General features: G+C 40.1%; 1 protein-coding gene across 6 annotated transcripts in view; it reads right to left on the bottom strand.

The window, feature by feature from the left end:
- The window catches only part of MEF2A (myocyte enhancer factor 2A), a 143,138-nt gene that overhangs the window by 102,193 nt on the left and 19,915 nt on the right, over positions 1-21,030 (bottom strand). For all 6 annotated transcript variants that reach the window (XM_032783048.2, XM_032783045.2, XM_032783047.2 and 3 more), the window contains one exon: positions 17,078-17,282. In XM_032783048.2, the coding sequence (XP_032638939.1) occupies positions 17,078-17,131 (54 nt within the window). In that variant the 5' untranslated portion in view covers positions 17,132-17,282. The remainder of the gene's footprint in view (positions 1-17,077; positions 17,283-21,030) is intronic.

Raw genomic sequence — 21,030 nt, 5'->3', positions numbered from 1 at the left:
AAGAAGCGGACACCATTATCTCCTGCAAATGTAACCAAACTTGTTTGCCTGAGTGACTGGCTGAAGTAGGACAGAGTGGACTAGTAGGCTCTAAAGTTTTACATTGTTTAATTTTTGAATGCAGTTATTGTTTTGTACATAATTCAACATTTCTAATTTCAACTTTCATGATAAAGAGATTTCACTACAGTACTTATATTAGGAGACCTGAAAATACTATTTCTTTTGTATTTTACAGTGCAAATATTTGTAATCAAAAATAAAGATAAGTGAGCACTGTATACTTCGTATTCTGTGTTGTAACTGGAAACATTTGAAATATGTGGAAAACATCCAAAAATATTTAAATAAATGATATTCTACTATTGTTTAAGAGTGCGATTAATCGTGATTTATGTTTTTAATTGCTTAACAGCCCTAATTTTAATATATATTATGGAAAAGCATAGAAAGCAGAACAAAAGTTGACAAGATCAAATGTCTGTATGCTGATTTTTATATCCTTTTATATTTAAATACTCTGAATTCACTTTCTTTGTTCAGTATTTCTTATTATTTGAGTTATTTTAGAATGGGAACTGCAAGCACTTTGATAAGTAGACAGGCAAAATGTTCTCATTTCATGGTAGCTTTAGTGTAAGTTCCTCTATACCCTCAGCTATTTTGGAACAGCAATTCCCTTCACTCAAAGAAACAGATATACAGACAGTGACCATTTACTAGGGGAACCTTGGATTATGGAACAGCTATGCTGCAGTACATTAGGATAGGGGCCCTTTTTATATCACAGGTCAGGTACTTATGAGGTAAAATGCTGAAGTAAGCTTTAATCCTAGATTTACAAAATACAAAGGAAAATTCTTGGTACATTAATACTCTATAAAAAACATCAATGTCTTCACATAGTCTGGTGTATTATAGGTAGTTGGAAGGCAAGGGCAAGAGAACCACCACCAAAACTAATACTACTCCTAATCTGGATATTCTTGAATTGAGAACCAACAGTGACTTAGTTTTATCTCCAGTCTTAAGAGAATTCAGTGATCAAGGACTCAAGCGAAGGAAAGTCATTTATAAACATTGGTCTTCCTCCCTTACTAATCTAAGAGCTATTCTCTACTATTGCCTCACCTCAGACTGTGCTCCCCATTACAATTAAACTTAATAAATACATTTTGTAATGTATGTTTTTGTTATGCCACATATTGAAGTTACGTTGTCAAGAGCATCCTAAATTTAATCTACCATATCAAACTCATTTTATGTATACATTTCTACAACACATTTTCAATTGCACAGGAGTATTATTTCTTGGACTGGAACTGCACATTGGCCCCAAATGCACTCGTGGCACAATTATGATTTTGGGAAATGAAAAGTACTTCTTTTTACCAGCTGCTCTTTTGTTTTGTTTTGTTTTTTAATCCTGAGCAGCAAGTGTCATCTGTCTCATCCTCTTTTTAACTCTTGGTAGAGTTAAACAGACTGATAACTTTAAGGCTAGAAACATGAAAATAACATGACGACAAATTTCACCACTAAAATCTTAATGTGTGTCGTACAAGACTATTTAGGAAATACTAAACTGTCAAACAGTTCTATTACAAACATACGTTTCCACATGTTTTTGGTTTGGATACATTTTCTAGGACAATTTTCAGTGAAGTATCTCTGAACATCTCTGAGCATAATTTTTAGTGGATGAGAACAAGTAACTACTGGATTGAAAAATTCTCCTCCAACCATGCTGAAAATATATACCAGCAAAATAAAAAACATTTTTAAACAATAAAGTATACATTCTCAGAGTTGAACCTTGTTAACCAAAATACATAGCTTTCTTTATTTTCAATCTTAGGCAACTTTAAGAATATATTTTTCATCAGTGGAAATTCATTGCTCACTTCCTCTTCCTTGAATTTTTTCAGTAAACCATAAATGTGTTAAAAAAGCAAGATTTACCAAGTCTATCAAGTGCTCTGAAGAAATATTCCCACACTATATCATATTCCTCAGTACATTACATAAGACCAGCCATACTGGGTCAGACCACTTGTTCACCTAGCCCACTACCCTGTCTCTGACAGTGGCCAATGCCATATACTTCAGAGTGAATGAACAGAACAGGGCAATTTTGAGTACTTCTGCCATGTTAAGAGTTTACAGACTCCACTTTGTACCTATAAATTCCTAAGTTTTGACTAACCGGCTGTCACAGGGTAGCTGGTTGGAAGCGCAAAAACATGAAACACTATCCATTACTTTTGGTTTGCCAACGTTAATTGAAGCCTCAATCCTAGATTAATACAAATTCAGCTTGCCAACCTATATTCATTCTCCCTAAATCAGCTCCCACATTCTGAACATTGTAATCGACTTGCCCGCAGACCACCACGTGAAGATGAAGCAGTTACACTAAGGTAGATATTTTTTTTTTTTAACCTACTGGACAGATCTGCCAAAAGTAATTTAACTCATTGTAAAGTATTTTACCAAATGAAATGCTATCATGTACCATTTTATTACTCAGTCACCTGAAATTTTAGCTAAAATTCAGAAACAACAAACAGAACTTCTGGGCTTCCAAATGATACCATGATCAAGCACTCAACACAGACAATTGCTGGAGAATGAAGCAACTCTCCAAATAATTTTGTAATTTAAAACAAAATGTATTTCATTTAAATTAGATCACGCAAAGAATATAAGATTAAATATTTCAAACAGCAGTTGGCTTCATGTGAATTTACTTCAAAAAGACATTTTTCTTTTCAGACGTTCCAGAAGAAATTAGGCACAATTATAAAATCTTTGCTTATATATTTTACACAAGCTTGCCCTTCACTTTTAAAGTGAGGTAACTCTGCTCCTGAGAAGCCTGGTCATGTCCCCTAGGTTGTTCCCCCCTTCCCCCCAATCTCAGTGAAAAATAAAAGTATGTTCAAATCCCCAAACCCATGAACAAGAAAGAAGGACACCTAAACATCTCCCTTATTACAAGCCAATAAGGACGCTAAGAATGTTGGGTAAAATTTTCAGAAGTGCCTAAAGCCCATTTTAAAAAGTAACTTAAGCACTTATGAGCCTGGGTTTTAGGATATTCAGTGCCTCAATCACTTCCGAAAATGGGCTTTAGAAACTTTTACCCACTCAACACTGCAGCCCCTTATTGCAATACCAGTATACTAGGCCAATTTTGGGAATTACTTCATAGCCTTGAACCAAAGACACAAATTGTGAAAATGCAATAGGCATTTTTACAAAAGTGAAACAACTAATTTATAAATTATGCATACTCAACTACTACTATGATGATATACATCAGAAGAAAAAAAATCTTACTTTACATATCACATATCAGAGAGCTGCTGTATTGTGATTTGAATGAGTGACTGCAGAGTTGTAATGATTTTACTATGAAACGGCCTCCCTTCTGCAGTGGCCCAAAAGCCTTGGTCAAGTCATCTAGTTGCTCTTCCACCTTATTTTCCCTCATCTGTAACAGAGATAACTGACTACCTTACACGAGTGCTGTGATTCGTAGATTCTAAGGCCAGAAAGGACCACTGAGCTCGTCTAGTTTGTTCTGTTCTAGAGGACTTCTTTGAATTAATTCCTGTTTGAACTAGAGCAGACCTTTTAGAAAAACAAATCAGTATTGATACTTACATACACATTGTCAGACAAAAAGCTATGTGACACCATGCAATAATCAGGAGTATGATTAATGCGATTTAGTATTTGTGATCTACTAAATTATTTTTAAACCAACATTTAGGTTTTTTTTCCTTACTCACCACCCCAATGGTGTCACTATCAGGAAAAATTAATGTTGTCATGGTGTTTAACTACGCATTCCAAATCTTAATACGTTTGGCTTCCTTTCTGAAGTTTGCCCATGATATGAAATTTCCTGAGTTTATGATGTTTGGTTTCAGAATAACTACAATTTACCTTTAGCATTTTATCCCATACTCCCATTACATACTTTCAATTTAACTGCATCGACATACGGCGTGACTGTAATTTTTTCTCTAAGGTAATATTTCATAAGTGAACACTAAAAAACCATGAAGATATTATCATATGATGTTTCCAATTATATGAAGTTATGAAGTATGAACTTGAAATCATTTTTATTTGAATTTTTATGGCCAAATTCGTTTGTATGCTCTGGCTGCTTTATGCCACTCTGGAGCAGCACAACACATACAGAGCGTACTGTCCAGTTAAGCTGCTTTCATAGCGACTTTGCTTCTTCAAAAGCTGTCAGACTGTATGGAACAATTTTCCCCTTTCCCATGTCCTCCCAATTCACACTGCCTCTTGTATCTTCCTGCATTCCTCTGAACATACCCCAGAATCCATCTTTTTTATACTCCACACTTCCTTGTAAACTTCTCCATCCTATAACCCATAAGTTCCCGGGCATTCCCTCTCCCCTCATTTCCCCCTCCTTGCCTAGTCTCTGTTGAGAAGCTGTGGTATAATAAGAAGTTACAGAGATGATTTTTACATTTTCTTTTTAATAAAATCCTTCTTTTAAGAACCTGATTGTTTTTTCCACTGTCCAAAGACTCAGGGGTTTGGGTCTTCAATCACTTTGTAACCAACTGGTTAGGATATTATTCTCAAGCCTCCCCAGGAAAGGGGGAGTAAGGGCTTGGGGGGATGTTTTTGGGGAAGAGAAACTCCAAGTGGTCCTTTCCCTGTTTCTTATTAAATCACTTGGTGGTGGCAGCATACCAGGTTTTAACCTAAACCGGTAGAAATAAGCTTAAGGAGCCTTCATGCAGGTCCCCACATCTGTACCTAAAGTTCAGAGTGGGGAAGGAACCCTGACAACCTCCCTCTTCACCTTCACTGTCTCCATTTTCTATCTTTCCATTTACTTACTTCCCATTTAGCAAACCTCGGCACTCCTCTCTTACCTTCTCTCCTTCAGAGAAAATCATGACAAAAGCCGCTTTCAAAATGGCCACTATCTCCCATATTTCTGAATGAAAGTGAAGCCAACCTTTCTTCAAAGGAAAATTGTGACCCCATGTACTGTCTGGAGGCAGAGAGGAACACTAGGAAGAGGTGAATTATATCAGTCATTTTAACCAAGGGGAATCTGTGGCCTCAGTCACACTGTGAATAATAGGAGACAGCAGCATTTTGAAAGAGTCCATGGAATTCTGAAAGGTAGAATACTATTCTGCAGCATTTGCTGAAGGAGAAACTTTCAGTTATGAATAATGGGGGGAAATTACCATTAATTCCAACTGAACATTTTAAAAATGTAGCCTAGGCACAAGACTTCAGAGAGTTAACTGTACAAGGGAAATTTGAAGAGTTTATTTTACAATCTCTGGGGATAAAAACAAGTCTGACACCAAGTAACTACATATCTTAAAGAACCCGTTTTTTAGTTAATTTTAACAAATTAACAAATTTACTTTTAAATCCTCAAGAAATTCATTCTACACTCAGAGTAAGTATTCTGAGGAGGACAATGTGCTGTACATTTCATATATAGCAACAGTTTCAATCCTTGCTTTAAGTAAAAAACTCAACTCAACTTTAATTATGGAGTTGCACTGGCAAAGCCATTTTACAAATTCATAAGCCACTACACCTTATGTTTAACAGCTGTCAGAATAAAAATATTTTTATGAGCCAATGCTAAAACATGTTTTCCTTGGCTCTTAGGGTTGGTTTGTTTTTAAATTATTGGTATCTACAGTTCATATTGAGCAAGCCTGTGTAAAACAAATTATTTGAAGTGACAAATTTGAGTTTTCTGTGGAAGCTGAGTGAAGAAATTGTATCAACACATCCTTTACATCAAGATATTTTTCCAGAAGTAAAGCTCCGTTAGTGCTGCCTCTTCACTGCCAACTACACTGCAAAATACATTCCGTACTCTCGATATCTCCTGGTGGGAAGTAACATTAAAGGAAACAGACAGACATCAGATCTACACTGAACACTGCCAATAGCCATTTTATTAAAACAATATATATACTTCTTCATTAAAATGCCTGTTGGCAACATAACCCAGGGTCTGCAGTTTCCTATAAAGCTATAAAATAGAGTGTTCGTGTCCATCTGAAAATCCATTGCAACATATGTCAAATAAAGTCTCTGCAGAGAGCTTATGAATTTTGGAAAGCTATTCTTATTGTAGTTGCAGATGTTAGCAAACTACAAGAAATGGAATATACAAGTCAATGGACTTACTGTGGCTGATTTACTTATTCAAACAGACTATGACAAAAGCAGGGCTTTGGAGCTGTGCTCCAGCTCCACTTCAGCTCCAGGCAAAAACCTGCAGCTCCACTGCTCCGGAGCTGCTCCACGCTCCAGCTCCGGGCTCCACTCCAAAGCCCTGGATAAAAGCTGGAATTATTACTCATTGTACCTGCACACTTTTTCTAGAAGAAAGATGTAATAGCCTGCCATTTGTTAAGACTACTAAAGTACTGTCTGTGAAGTAAGAGTTCTAACCAACTAGAGTCTTCCTTCCATTTCACCATTTTATTGAAGTGTGCCTAGTGATTAGAATACAAGCTTTTGGGTCAGACTTCGCTGGAACTCAGTTTTTGCTTTTCCAGTGAATCGACCCTGTTCCCTAGTTTTCCTCATCTGAAAGATGGGTGCAACTCTCAGCCCCAGTAGGCAAGGGTAACATTGAACTTTAAATGTTTGAAAATGTTTGGCTATCATTAGATTAAAGGAATATATACAAAAATAGTATTGCATCTTCTTGTATCGATATAATAATGCACCCAGCCTCATTTGGAACCTCAGAAGGCCTGCTTAATTCTTAAAAATGAAGCAATAGAAGGAAATGAACAAGGGAGGTGGAAAGAGATACACAACAGAAAGTGAAACAAAATGAAAAGGAAGGAAAGGGTAGAGACTACAACACATGCTTCTGAATGATTTTGTATAAGAATTACTTTTGGAAAGCTTTAGAATAACAAAATTACAGAAAACTACTTACATTAGTACACAATTTTCACTATTTTAAATAGAGATCAATTTTAACACTCAAATTTATTGTACCAGATAATACCTTGTCTTTACTCTTCTCTTTCCAAAATGAAGCTTTTGATGCATTTGGATATTTGTTTTTGTTTTTTTAAAAAGGTCGTGCAAGATATACGTATCTTGCAAAACTGTAATAGCCTGCAAATTAGGTAAGCATCAATCAGAAGTTATGATCTAATCCAGGGTTCGGCAACCTGTGGCACGCGTGACAAACATGGCACGCGAGTCGATTTTGAGCGGCCCTCAGCCACCTGCCGCCGTTCCGGTCCCCAACCCCACTCAGCGCCCCCACCCACCCATCTTCCCTGCGGGGGCAGGAGGCAGAAGCTTGCTTCTGTGGCAGCCAAGCTTCCCTCTCCCCTGCTTCTTCCTCCAACATGGTGCTTCCCTGCCCCGCCCCCTCTTCTACTTCAATCAGTTGATGGCCCTTGCAAGTGGGAGGGAGAAGAGCGGTGGCGTGCAGGCAGCTCCACAGAGGAGGCAGAGAAAGGTAGGGACGGAGCCTTGGGGAAGGGGGTGGAAAAGGGCACATCCTTCGAGCCCCCTGCCTGAGCTGCCCAGGGCAGGGGGCTGGGAGCACCCACACGAGCCAAACACCCCAGCCATTTGCCCTGTTTTCTTCTTCTCTCAGCCTTCTGCCCTGCATCCCCTCACACCCTCCAGCCCTCTGCCCTGACCCCCCTCCACACACTCAGTCTTCTACCCTGCACACCCCCAGCCCTCTGCCCTGAACCCCCCCGAACACACACCCAGCCTTCTGCCCTGCATCCCTCACACCCTCCAGCCCTCTGCCCTCACCACCACAAACACTCAGCATTCTGCCCTGCAGCTTCCATACCCCCAGCCCTCTGCCCTGACCTTTGAACCTCCCCCCCACACCCAGCCTTCTGCCCTGCACCTCCCACATCCCCAGCCCTAATGCCCCCACACAGCCTTCTGCCCTACACCTCCCACACCCCCCAGCCCTGACCCCCCCACACACTCAGCTTTATGCCCTGCAGCCCCCATGCCTCCCAGTCCTCTGCCCTGACCCTTGAACCCCCTCACACCCAGCCTTCTGCCCTGCACCCCCCAGCCCTCTGCCCTCAACTCCTCCCCACCCAAACACACACCCAGCCTTCTGCCCTGCACCCCCACAGCCCCATCCCTCTGCCCTGCACCCCTCACACACACATTCAGCCTTCTGCCCTACACCCCACACACACCCAGCCCTCTGCCCTGACCCTTGACTCCTCCCCCCCCACACACACACACACAGCCTTCTGCCCTACTCCTCCCACACACCCCAGCCCTCTGTCCTGACCCCTGAACCTCCCCCACCCAGGTCTGGGGTCCCGGCCACAGGCCCTGCTCAGCCCACTGCCGGCCTAGGTGAACAGAACCCCAGGCTGGCAGCGAGATGAGCAGGCTGGCGGTGTAAGATCAGCACTATAATTTAATTTTAAATGATGCTTCTAAACATTTTGAAAACCGTTTACTTTACATACAATAGTTTAGTTATATAATATAGATTTACAGAAAGAGACCTTCTAAAAAAGTTAAAATGTATTACCGGCACGCGAAACCTTAAATTAGAGTGAATAAATGAAGACTCGGCACAGCACTTCTCAAAGGTTGCCGACCCCTGATCTATTCATTCTTCCTAGATCACCAAATTTCATGTGATCCAGAGAACATCATTTACAAGTAAGAGAATAATTATAATGGCACCAAGCAGGACTGCTATAAGTTTAGACTGAATTGTTTTTCCCATCACAACCCCTGATTTTTCCAGGCTCAGCTTAGTTTCAAATTGCATCATGATGAAATTTCACAAACTATTAGATAAATTATATTTCTAAAACTTGAAAATTGGTTCAAGTTCTTCAAATATATGAGTCATACAATACTAATTAAATATTAATGGCGGGACTTAGCATAAAAACCAAGCAGCTTTATAGGTGGTGCAGCTCCATTTTGTAGACAGTAAGATTAATGTAAATTAAGGCTGTCATAATAGGTTTTTTAATCTATTAAAAATTTTGTTTGGTTTTAAATGCTGTGCGTACTGTACTTTTCTATCATGACGACAATTGTTCCCAGTAAGACACAGATGACAACCAATGAGCTCATGAAAATATTACTACTTTAAACACAATAGTGAGTAACTTTCATCTAGATTTTCACTATTTCATGATGATACTAAGAGTTATTTTTAATACAAAATGTCTTAAGGTGACTTACAATATTAATATGAACACAGAGACCACATTTAAAACAATGTCAACAAAATGGCAAAACAATATTCCATTTAAATGTATGAAAATAAAGTTAAAATATCAGAATGAAATTAAGTGTATTCAAACAAATATTGCTACATGGTCAAGTTTTTAGTAGGCTCTAGAAATATACCATTGTTCATAGGCAAATCCTGCCTTCAAAAGTACTTGAAAACGGCCAGTTAGACAGAATTACCCAATTTTTGCACTGCAAAGTTGCCTAGTATCCAGATATTGATATACACATCTGTTTCTGTATAAAACACTTTAATGTTCTTAACATATTTGGGGGCATTTCTTTGGATTTTAAAGGCCCAGGAAGCTAGAAGTATTTTCTAATCAGATTCAGCCTCACTGTGGAAAGCTTACATTGGACAAATGTTTAGTTCACTAATGTCTATGCCAGGGGTCGGCAACCTACGGCACGCGTGCCACCTTTGGCACGCGAGCTGATTTTGCATGGCACGCAGCCGCCAGCCCCACTCCGCAACCTGCTGGCCTGGGGTTCTGTTTACTCAGCTGGCTGAGTGGGGCCGGTGGCTAGTATCCCAGACCAGCGGCAGGCATGCCCCCCCAGCTCCCCCCTCACCACACTCGGGTTCTTCAGCTCCCAAGAGTGAGAACCACTAGGACATTGGGCTCTGAGCCTGCTGAGGGAGGGGCAGTGGCTCACACTCCCAGGAGCGGCAGTGCCCAAGCACGGCGAGCAGGGAGTGAGCGGGGAGCCGGGGAGCGAGCGGGGACTGCCGCCCACATCCCTCCGCTGCAGGAGCCCCCCCCCGGTGAGGGAAGGGGCACCAGGCCACAGCCCAGGCAGGCACACTCCCCGAAGTATGAGCCGCCGCTGCCCCTCCTACAGCTTCCCCCACTCCTGCTGCCTCAGCACTCCATATGGAGTGCCTCCACATGGAACCAGTGTCTGACTGCCATGAGCATGGTAAGGGCAGTCGGGGAGCAGGGAGAGGATTGGATGGGTTGGGAGTTCTGGGGGTCCTGTCAGGGGGTGGGGAGTGGTTGGATGGGACGTGGGAGGTTGAGGGTCTGTCTGGGGACAGGAGTGTGGATAAGGTTTGGGGCAGTCAGGGAACAAGCAGCAGGGAGGCTTAGGTATGGGGTGTGGTTCTTGGGGGCAGTTAGGAGCAGGGATCCCAGGAGGAGGCAGTCAGGGGACAAGGAGCAGGGCGGGGTTGGGGGTTCTGATGGGGACAGTCGGGGTGGGAAGTGGGAGGGAGTGGCTAGGGCAGGGCTCGCCTCTTTTTGATTTTTGAAATTTAGTAACCCTAAGTGAGGGGTAGTGGGGGGGCACATGGGTGCTGGCGCCCGCATACATCCACTGTAGCCTGCAGGAGCCCCCTGGGGGGTGCTGGGCCGCACCCTGGGCAGGAGGGGAAGGGGGGTCATGGCTGCCCCCTGCTAGGGGCACTGTTGCCTTGGCAGGGCTGCTGCACCCCACCAGCTCCTCCATGGCTGGGGCTCGCTGCTGCCACAAGCGGGCTCTCCAGTGCCTCTGGAAGGCGGCTCCTCCCTGCCGAGCTGCTACAGTGGCCCAAGCCAGTGGGGTGGGGAGGGCTCGCGGGGAGGCTGTGCACCCTTCAGGGGAGTTCAGGGGTGAGGAGGAGGAACCTGGTGTGGGGAGCAGCCCCTGAGGTGTATAAAGGCTCACTGGGATTTGCCCCTCAATGAACTGATGTGTGGCGGGGGGGAGGGGGCACAAGGTGGAAGTTTTGCCTAGGGCGCAAAATATCCTTGCACCGGCCCTGCCCCAGGGGGTGCGTGCACCCCAGGTTAAGAACCACTGCACTAAACTGATAAGATCTGCATTTTAATTTAATTTGAAATGAAGCTTCTTAAGTATTTTAAAAAACTTGTTCACTTTACATACAACAATAGTTTATAGACTTACAGAGAGAGATCTTCTAAAAACGTTAAATTGTATTACTGGCACGTGAAACCTTAAATCAGAGTGAAGAAATGAAGACTTGGCACACCACATCTGAAAGGTTGCCAACCCCTGGTCTATGCCTATATGTTTGTGTCTGTGTTTGTGTTTAAAGAATACAGCATTATGCATCTGAAAAGTTACTCAGTACTGTAGGGCCTTCCAATAAATAGTATATTTTTTCAATGTTTTACATACATATAGTGCTTAAAGAATGCTGTTGAAGCCTTAACTGATAGTTTTCCTTTTCTAGCTTTGAAACATAAAATAGCAATTTTTTAAAAGGGTGTTATGTTTAATTTTCTTTTTATGCATTTTTAGATGGAATAAAATTTAAAGCAACACTAAGATACATATAATGCATGTGATCTTAATTCTACTAATCCCATGTTTAATTTTTACACATACTTATATGAATGTGTATTTCCAAATCACACACATTTAGATGAACAATTATTTGAAAAGTCTTTAGTATAAACAAACAGGGTGGGGTAAAATCACTTATCCAGAAAGATATACCGTGTAGAGAATTGGACAAAACAGTTTTAATATCTGTTTTACAAGATTTATGCCTAGCTACAGAAAAATAGAATAATGAGCACCACCCATAAATCAATCCTATTGAAGCACTAGACAGTTTCACGGTATTCCCAAGAAATCCTACTTATCCAGTCAAGATTTCGGGGGGGGGGGGGGGGGGTGTTAAAAAAAAAAAAGCCCTGAAAAAAAACAGAACAAGTTTTAGACAGAGCTCAAGTGCTTCCTGCTTCTAGATCAGGGAAAAAATACTGCAAGAACAGTCTTGTGGTATTCCAGCACCTCCACTTCCAGCCAGAACAAAGCTGTTATTGGAATAGGGAAGGAAGAGGAGAGGGAGTAGAGAGCGCCACATGAAACTTCCCAAAAGTGGTATGGCAGAGTCTTGAAGGGAAGGAGGCAGGGATTCTTCCATGCACACAGGCCCTCTCTTGACATGCAAAAAAAGTGATCTTTTCAATTGTGTTAACTCAATTGAGTTACAAGCAGCCCTCAGATGTACGACACAATTGGTGCCTTACAATTGCATCCTAAGTCGGAACGTCATAACTCCAAACTGCAATCTACTCTACTGCGGGACCAAGCATCATAAACGCGAAACCTATAGTCGTAAGTCGAAGCAGGGTGTCATTGTAGAAGCGTCATAAGTGCCATCTGTCATAACTCGAACGTCAGAAAGTCGAGGACTGCCTGTACTTTTAACTCAACTGATGAAAAGCCTTAGTAAAATACAGCATAACAACACAGGAAGCTGTTTTACCTGGCTATATTGTAGTAGAGGCTCCTCCCAGTTCTAAAGTCTAATTGAATTATGTCATATGGTTCTCCTCTATCCAGTAATTTATTGACATGTTCAAAGATTTCTAGTAGATGAGACAGGATATTTCTCTACAAAAACCATGCTAGCTGGACTCTTACCACATCATGATTTTCCAACTGTTTTATTATTGTATTTTTAAATAATCATTTCAACCCATGTACCAGGTACAGATGTAAGACTTGTCTGTCTGTAATTCTTCAGATTACCCTACAGCAGTGTTTCCCAAACTTGGGACGCCGTTTGTGTAGAGAAAGCCCCTAGTGGGCCGGGCCACTTTGTTTACCTGCCCCATCCGCAGATCTGGCCAATCGCGGCTCCCACTGGCTGCGGTTCACCTCTCCAGGGCAATGGGGGCTGCTGGAAGCAGCACAGGCTGAGCGAAGTACTGGCCGCTGCTTCCAGCAGCTACCATTGGCCTGGAGCGGTGAACTGCGGCCAACAGGAGCTGCAATTGGCCGAACCTATGGACGCGGCAGGTAAACTGGCCCGGCCTGGCCAGCCAGGGGCTTTCCCTACACAAGCAGTGTCCCATGTTTGGGAAACATTGCCCTACAGCCTTTCAATAAAGGCATAATTTTTGCTACCTCCCAGTTCTCAGATACAGTAGCTGTTTTTACAGTAGCTGTTTGTAAACTTTTGGAAGGAGTTCAACTACTTCATAATTAAGCTCTTTCAGAACTATGGAATTGACAGTTCCTGGCCCAGTGACATTTTTTTTTAAAGTATCATTTGTTCCAGTACCTCTTCTTCTGACACTGCAAAGATGATTACCAGAAAAACTGCAGGTGTGTATCTTTCTGCTGTTACTCTTTGTCAGACAGAAGGCAAGCTCAACAGGGTCTGGGAATATTTGCATTGCCTTGAGAGGTTACATGGCTCAGTAGATAAATTCCCACATGTGACCTTGGGCAAGTCACTTGACTTTCGTTTATCTTCTCATCCACTACCTTCTCAACTGAAAAGTATCAACTCTTCAAAGTAAACACCATCTCTTACTATGTGTTGGTACAATGCCTAACACTCTAGACACTACTGTCACGCAAATAATAAATAAACAGATAAAGATTCAACTTGTAATAACAAATCTGAAATGGCAGAATACTAATTCCTTACTTTTAAGAGTCCTTTTAAAAAAAAGTGATCTGTTTTCTGATGTTTACAAACCTTAAATATTCCACAAAGTATGTTTCTACTTTCTTAACACAGGAAGGTTAACAGGTTCTTCGGAGTGATTCCGGTATTGATTAAAGAAGAGGTTTGTTAACAAAAGTAACATTCAGTTTGATATCTAATTTACTGCACTTTATTCTCTTCAGCTTAATGAATATATATCCCTTATAGCTCATGTAAGCAGATAAGAGTTCTTAACTACTACAATGAGCATCTCATGTTAATTATAATCCCCCAGAGTAATAGTTAGTTTGTATATTCTGTTTTGAACTCAGTTATTATCCTATATAAAAAGAAACACTTCTGAAGAGACAAAGGACTTTCCCCACTGTGAAGTTATAAAACCAGGCCAGGTAAGTAAAGCACTACTATGCTCTACTCATATTTCTAAATGAAAATGCATTAAACCACCACATCAGAATTTAACGTGCATGTTCATGAGTGATTTGCTAGCTAGTTATGACAGAGAAAGAACACCAACATGGCAGTTAACTACTTACTGCACTACGCTCTCAGGTTACAGTAAAACGAGTCCTAGATTCCTTCATTATTTAGAATAAACAGCTTACTCAGAGCCCAAATTCATATATACAATATATTCTATGCTTCATATGGCACACTGGTGTGAGCTGGAATATGATGTAGGTGAACTGAGTTGCCTGACTACAAGAGTTACTTTAGCATGAAGCATGTGGAACAAGAAGAAATCAAATCAGAGTCTAGCCTTGCACTGAAGCCTAAGAAATTTTCCTAGTCACTAGAACAAATAGCATTAGAGACAACTGAAGAGGCCAGCCAAAAGATCAACCAAGAAATCAGTCCAAGAGTCAGAGCTTAGCCATCTATATTTAGCATCAACAAAGGCAAACATACAAGTGGCTAATGTTTGGAACATAAGCAATGCAAGAAGGCAGGAGCCAACTAGCCTCCCATGTAACAATAAATCTTAGCTTGCATTGCTTTTGAGGTAAAGAATCTAGAAAAATATTAGGACTGAGAGTATGGCTTATTCATGGTTACACAAGAAGCAAGGCTGGTTGGCACAAATTTGATAGCAAGAACTGAGACGTAAGTTAACTTAGGACTCCTCTAGGATTTCAAATAAGATAAACAAAATGAAAATGAACAACCAGAAGTCATTAGTGTACTTGAGTGATTTATCTACATCTAAACATATAATAGTTGTGTGATTGCAGCTAATCAAACATAACCTTTGGCTTTTGTTTGAGTTCAGATGGTACCTTCCTTGCAATTAATGGTCAGTGTAATTTGTAATGTTTACGTCTAGGACTATCCAAAAAAGTTTACAAGAATCCTAGATGAACCCCCCAAAATTAGAATAGTTAAAAACAACTCCAGTATAAGTGGGAAGAAATTCACAGTTACCACCCACCCATTAGACAAAACCCCATTTGGGTTTGGGAAAGTACCACATGTGGTAGGAGTATCACAATAGAGACAACCTAAACTGAAGTGTTTAACTGGAATACACTCTGTAACAAGTTGTACCAATCACAGCATGAACAAGAATTTTCAGCTTCAGTTTTATACTGTTGTATCTGTAGTAGTGTTAGGCTGATTTATGAAACTGCAATTTCTTGAGGATCTCCAGAGTAGTGACAGGGTGAGGAGGGGACTAGAGTTGAAACTGGATCTCACCTTAGGGCTCATCTACACGAGAATTTTTGTTCCATTATACCAGTATAATTATAACATTATAGTTAAGTCATTATAGTTATATTGGTATAAAATCTCTGTGTGGACAATCTTATTCCAAAATAAATGTGTTTTTTTCAGTTTAGCTTAAAGCACCTCCAGAAAGTGACAAAATTAACCGGAAAAAATCCCTTTCATACCAGACTAAGAATGTCCAGCTAGGAGTTATACCTGTAAAATTACAGCAGTTAAAATTCACAATTTACATTATACCAGTATAAGTTTCCCATGCAGGCAAACTGTAAGGGTTGCCTAAAAGGCCTACTCACTCTTCCCCAGGCTCAGAACCTACTGCCTACCTAGAAGTCTACCATACTGGTTCAGACCAATGATCCATCTAACACAGTATTCAAAAGAGGTGCCAGAAATCCTGCAGGCATAGAACTATGATAATTTTGGATATTCCTGTTATTTATACAAGTGTCTAATCCCCTTTTGAATCCTACTTTTCCTCAATGACATGTTGTGGCAATGAATTCCACAGGCTAACTGTGCGTGGAAAAAGAATTCTTATTATCAGTCTTCTATTTGCCCCTTTTTCAATTTCACTGAATGCTTCCATGTTCTTTTATTATACAAAAGTGTGAACAGAAGTAACTGATTTATTTTTACTATACCATTCTCAGAGTGAAAGAACACACAGTTCAACATACTTTTACTTGTAGTCATGCCTTTTTCACCCTTCATTTTTCGAGGAAATTATCCTTTGTGGAGTTGTTTACTTCAGAGACACAACTTGCAATCATATGCATGTAAGCAGGGATCAGCACAATATCTAAAATCATAGTTGATGATTTGATACATTTGTTTCACCTACAGGCAGCAGCAAATAGTTTCAACATATCCTTTCTGAATTAGTTTAAGAAGGAGACACAAACAACTGCAGCTACAAGATAATTAACTACAAGGGTTGCTCGTTCAACCAAATAGCAGTAGCATAAAGAAAAAAAAGATTTTCCCAAACGTCTTCAAACCAGTCTATCTGCATGCAAGCCCCAGTGTACCATTTTAGCAAGGCTATTAGTTATACAGCAATTGTACAACAAATTGACAAGTATTTCTTCCCAAATAAATACTGCAATTATCTAAAGCAAGAGTAGGCAACCTATGGCACGGGTGCCAAAGGCAGCACACGAGCTGATTTTCAGTGGCACTCACGCTGCCTGGGTCCTGGCCACCAGTCTAGGGTGCTCTGCATTTTAACTTAATTTTAAATGAAGTTTCTTAAACACTTTAAAAGCCTTATTTACTTTAAAAACAACAGTAGTTTAGTTATATATTATAGACTTATAGAAAGAGACCTTCTAAAAATGTTAACATGTATTACCGGCACGCGAAACCTTACATTAGAGAGAATAAATGAAGATTCGGCACACAGCTTCTGAAAGGTTGCCGATTCTTGATCTAAAGTCAAACATTAATATTAAATTTCTATTCTGGTAATGCCTTCAATATGCTATCCACAGACACAGAAAAGACAAAGCCCAGGGTCCAGAAGAAACTTGTGTTACTTGGCAGAAAACCCATGTACAACTTTTCCACTTCCATTTTTAAGAGAATTTATCATGAACTTGTTCATGTGGAAGCTTAGTTTCTCACCTGTCTGTTCCGTTCGTCCATTATTCTTGTGATTTGTATTTTCTTCCTCCCCATTTTCACTCTCTTTCTTTTCCCTTTTTACAATCCAAAACCACACTAATCCAAGAATTCTCACTCTTCAATATACTAACACATGGTACACAGTTCTTTTCCACTGTTTCGGCTTCCACCCGATGAAAAGGTTGCTGCTTCTTGTTACAAAAACCTAAAATAAAAAGAAATACTGTAATAATTTTGTGCCTTCAATATTTTCTAAGTTCCAATTTCACATCAAAAATTGTGTTTGCACATTCAAAGCAATTCTTGTAAAGATGAACCAACTCATCTCTCTCTAATCAGACATCCTGTCCATTACGATCATACCAAGCAAAAGCAAGCAATGACTGTAAATTAACCATTTGAGCTGTTTCACAGAACCTATGACCAAGAGTCAAGTGATCAGTGATTTTGGACCCTCCACTGGGACATGTTTAAAAAAGGACTGATTTTCAGAGGGTGCTCAACACTCTCTGAAAAAAATAAAAGTCTCTTTCAAGATGTCTACAGCTGAGCAGTCAAAACCTGGGGCACCCAAAAAATTAACTTCCGAGAATCATCATCGAGGGTTTTGGGAAATTTAACCTGTTTTTTTAAAAAGTAACTTTTTAAAATATTTGGCCACGGACACATGACAACCCTTTAAGTTATGCTCTTTGTAAAATTTATATAAAGCATAGTGCAGAGATCGGCAATCTTTGGTAAACAGCCCATCAGGATAAGCACCCTGTTTGTTTACCTGCCACGTCCGCAGGTTCAGCCGACCACAACTCCCACTGGCTGCAGTTCACCGCTCCAGGCCAATGGGGCCTGCGGGAAGCTGCATGGGCTGAGGGATGTGCTGGCTGCCACTTCCCACAGCCCCCATGGGCCTAGAATGGCAAACCACAGCCAGTGTGAGCCGCAAATCTGTCGAACTTGTGGACGTGGCAGGCCTGCCTGGGTTCTTACTCTGACAGACTGCGTGCCAAAGGTTGCCAATCCCTGGCATGGTGTCTTGCTTAAGGTTGTTTGGTGTTATTTCACCTTTTGAACAAGCAGTCAATCTGAAAAAATAAATTTTCCATCATTATTCAAGCTCTGACTGTTGGAAACAAAATTTAAGGTTACCTTTTTAGCCTCAATTAATTTCAAAATTCAAATCATGTCTCTTGCAACATTATTTAGAGTTCCTCAGCATACATAAACACAGGCCCTGCATTTCAAAGAACTTATATTTGAGCCACAGCTAATATAATTTATAGAATCAAAATACATAGGCAAGAAATCATATCAAACTTGCTGGTAAGGTGGTCAGCTAGGGAAGGATTAAGAATAGGTACTCTGTTGCAGAAGTCATTTTGCCAAAATATGCTAATAAACATAGATAAAGATTAAAACAATTAGGTAAGAATTGGAGTAATAGATTAAAAATATTCAGATACTACAAGGATGAATATACCTAAAGAAAAAAATTAAAAAGATAAAATGCAGTAATAAAAATATAAAATGAAAAAAAGGCTTAAAAATAAAAATTGAAATAGTAGGACTAAGATTGATATTAAACTAGTAAAGACCAATAGCTAAGGACTAAAGCCACTTATTTTTATTTAGATTGTTAATTCTTCGGGACAGGGGCTATTGTATGCCTTTGAAATTTGAGTGCCATATAAAAATAAAATCATATTTTTGGTCTCTTCATCCACCACTACAATTTAATTTCCCCAAAGGATTATTTTACAAGTATGGAGATGCTGATGAATAGGTGAGAAAATCTCAAGGTTATGTTCACCACAGTAACTTGCAACTTTTCACACATCTACTAACAAGCCAATTACCAACAACAAATCCTCATGTTTAAAAAGATTTGCAGTGGATGCACACAAACTGAAAGGGCGATGAAGTCAGACACTTAAATATTTTACTATCACACGTGAACAAATGATTTATTTTTAAGGACCAAAGCATTACAAATAGACAATTACCTAAGTCTTGGAAAACCATGTATTAATACTGTCAACTTTTGAAGATCCTTCTCCCCAAATCCTCCCATTATCAACTAAACTGTAGGATAATTTAAGACAAAGTAACAGAAGACCAGTGGAAAACAGATTTAACTTCTCCAATATTAGTTGTGTACTACAATGTATGACCCAACTTGTTGCTTGCAGTGTCTTTGTAACCATGTTGGCCCTAGGATGCCAGACACACAAGATGGATGAGGTAATATCTTTTATTGGACCAACTTCTGTTGGTCAAAGAGACAAGCTTTCAAGCTACACAGATCTAAAGAAGAGCTCTGCGTCTCTTTCACCAGCAGAAAGTCATCCAATAAAAGATATTATCTCACCCACCTTGTCTCTCCAATACCCAGCTTGTGTATTTCAGAACAAAAAACTTGAACTTGGATACAACTCATATTCTGAAGACCTATTGGTAGATACAAATGACAAAGACAGGGGTCAAAATGGTCGTAGTATTAGGTTTGTAACCGTCTCCAACCTTCCAATCCAAAATACCTTTTGAAATTGACCCCTACATATATTTTAAGAGGACTGTCACAAATACCTTATTCTTTTAGCCATGTGTAGAAAATGGTGCAACCATGCCACAAACCATCTCACAGTTAATAAGTAGTGACAGAAAGAGGCGATTAGTCACAGACTGCACTTCACTATGTATTCACCCTGTGCAGGGTATAGAATCATGACATTCTGATGCTGACAGCTTAAAAAGGGGATGGAAGACTATCACAAGAGCACAAGATGTCATTTTATATTTATTTGACATCAATGATGTCTTCCTTGTTAGAGTAGAGTATCACTGAATGCTCAAAAGACTTGGAAGACAATTTATAATTAGCACAAAGAGGCACAAAGACTATGTTAGGTCCATTGCTTAAGAGGATAAAACAGAATCACCCTGTATGCTATGGGTTAATTATATCTCAATCAAACTGCAGAATATCTATAAATTTGCATCATCGTCACATATTCTGTACTGCACTTTAAGAGAACAGTATTTTCTTCCAAAGAAACTGCTGCTGAAGACAACTCACTAAAATCACAGTTGTGACCATAAAGACACTTCGGTATATTCCTGTATCGTGAAAAGCTTCTCCCTCCCATGCTATGAACAAAAATTTGAGCCAAGTAATAATACTGAAGTTAAGTTAGCAGATACATATCCATAGCGTGGGAATTAAGGGTGCAGAAGGTGCTGCAGCACCCCAAGGTTGTATGCAGGGTCTCAGCAGCCAGCCCCAGCCTCATCCCCCCTACCCTTGCCCTAGCCCCTCCCCACTCCATTCCAGAGACTCGGCCCTACTCCTGGCCCCAGCTGGGGGCAGGGGACAAACAGGGTAAGAGGGCTGGCTTTCAGCACCCCCCCACTATTAAAAATGTTCCAGCACCACTGCACATATCCATGATCAGAGAGCACATTATATTTCAAACAGAGTAAAAATGAAATTAACATTAAAACCCTAGGAATTTCAAAGTTAAGGCTCCACTTCCACAAGTCTCAGAACCACACCCTAGCAACTACTACTACCTCACCTCTGTAGAAAGGCAACAGAAGTGAAGTCTCACACTGACATGAATATCAAGCATTCCATAAAATAAAATGGTCAGTGTAAGCAAAGAAGAAAAACTGCAGTATTTTCTGCTTCATCCATAGAATACTATGTTTGCAACTCTAATGAGACAAAATTAAGATTGGAATAGTTTTTGAGTATGATCTCATATGAAACTGATCTTAATTCTGAGTCTCCTAGCTTTCTACTTGCCTTGTTTTAATTTAACATTTTTAAAAACAATGTACACTAAAAACACTGATATCTTAAAACACTGATATCTTCATTTGACGACCAACACAACTGGTAGGTAAGCAGTCTTAAAACAGTGTGCCGTAGGAGAAAAAAAAAAAAAAAAAAAAAA

This window comes from Chelonoidis abingdonii, chromosome 9 (assembly GCF_003597395.2).
Source record: "Chelonoidis abingdonii isolate Lonesome George chromosome 9, CheloAbing_2.0, whole genome shotgun sequence".
Classification (NCBI taxonomy): domain Eukaryota; kingdom Metazoa; phylum Chordata; order Testudines; family Testudinidae; genus Chelonoidis; species Chelonoidis abingdonii.
This window is presented reverse-complemented; position numbering and strand designations above follow the sequence as displayed.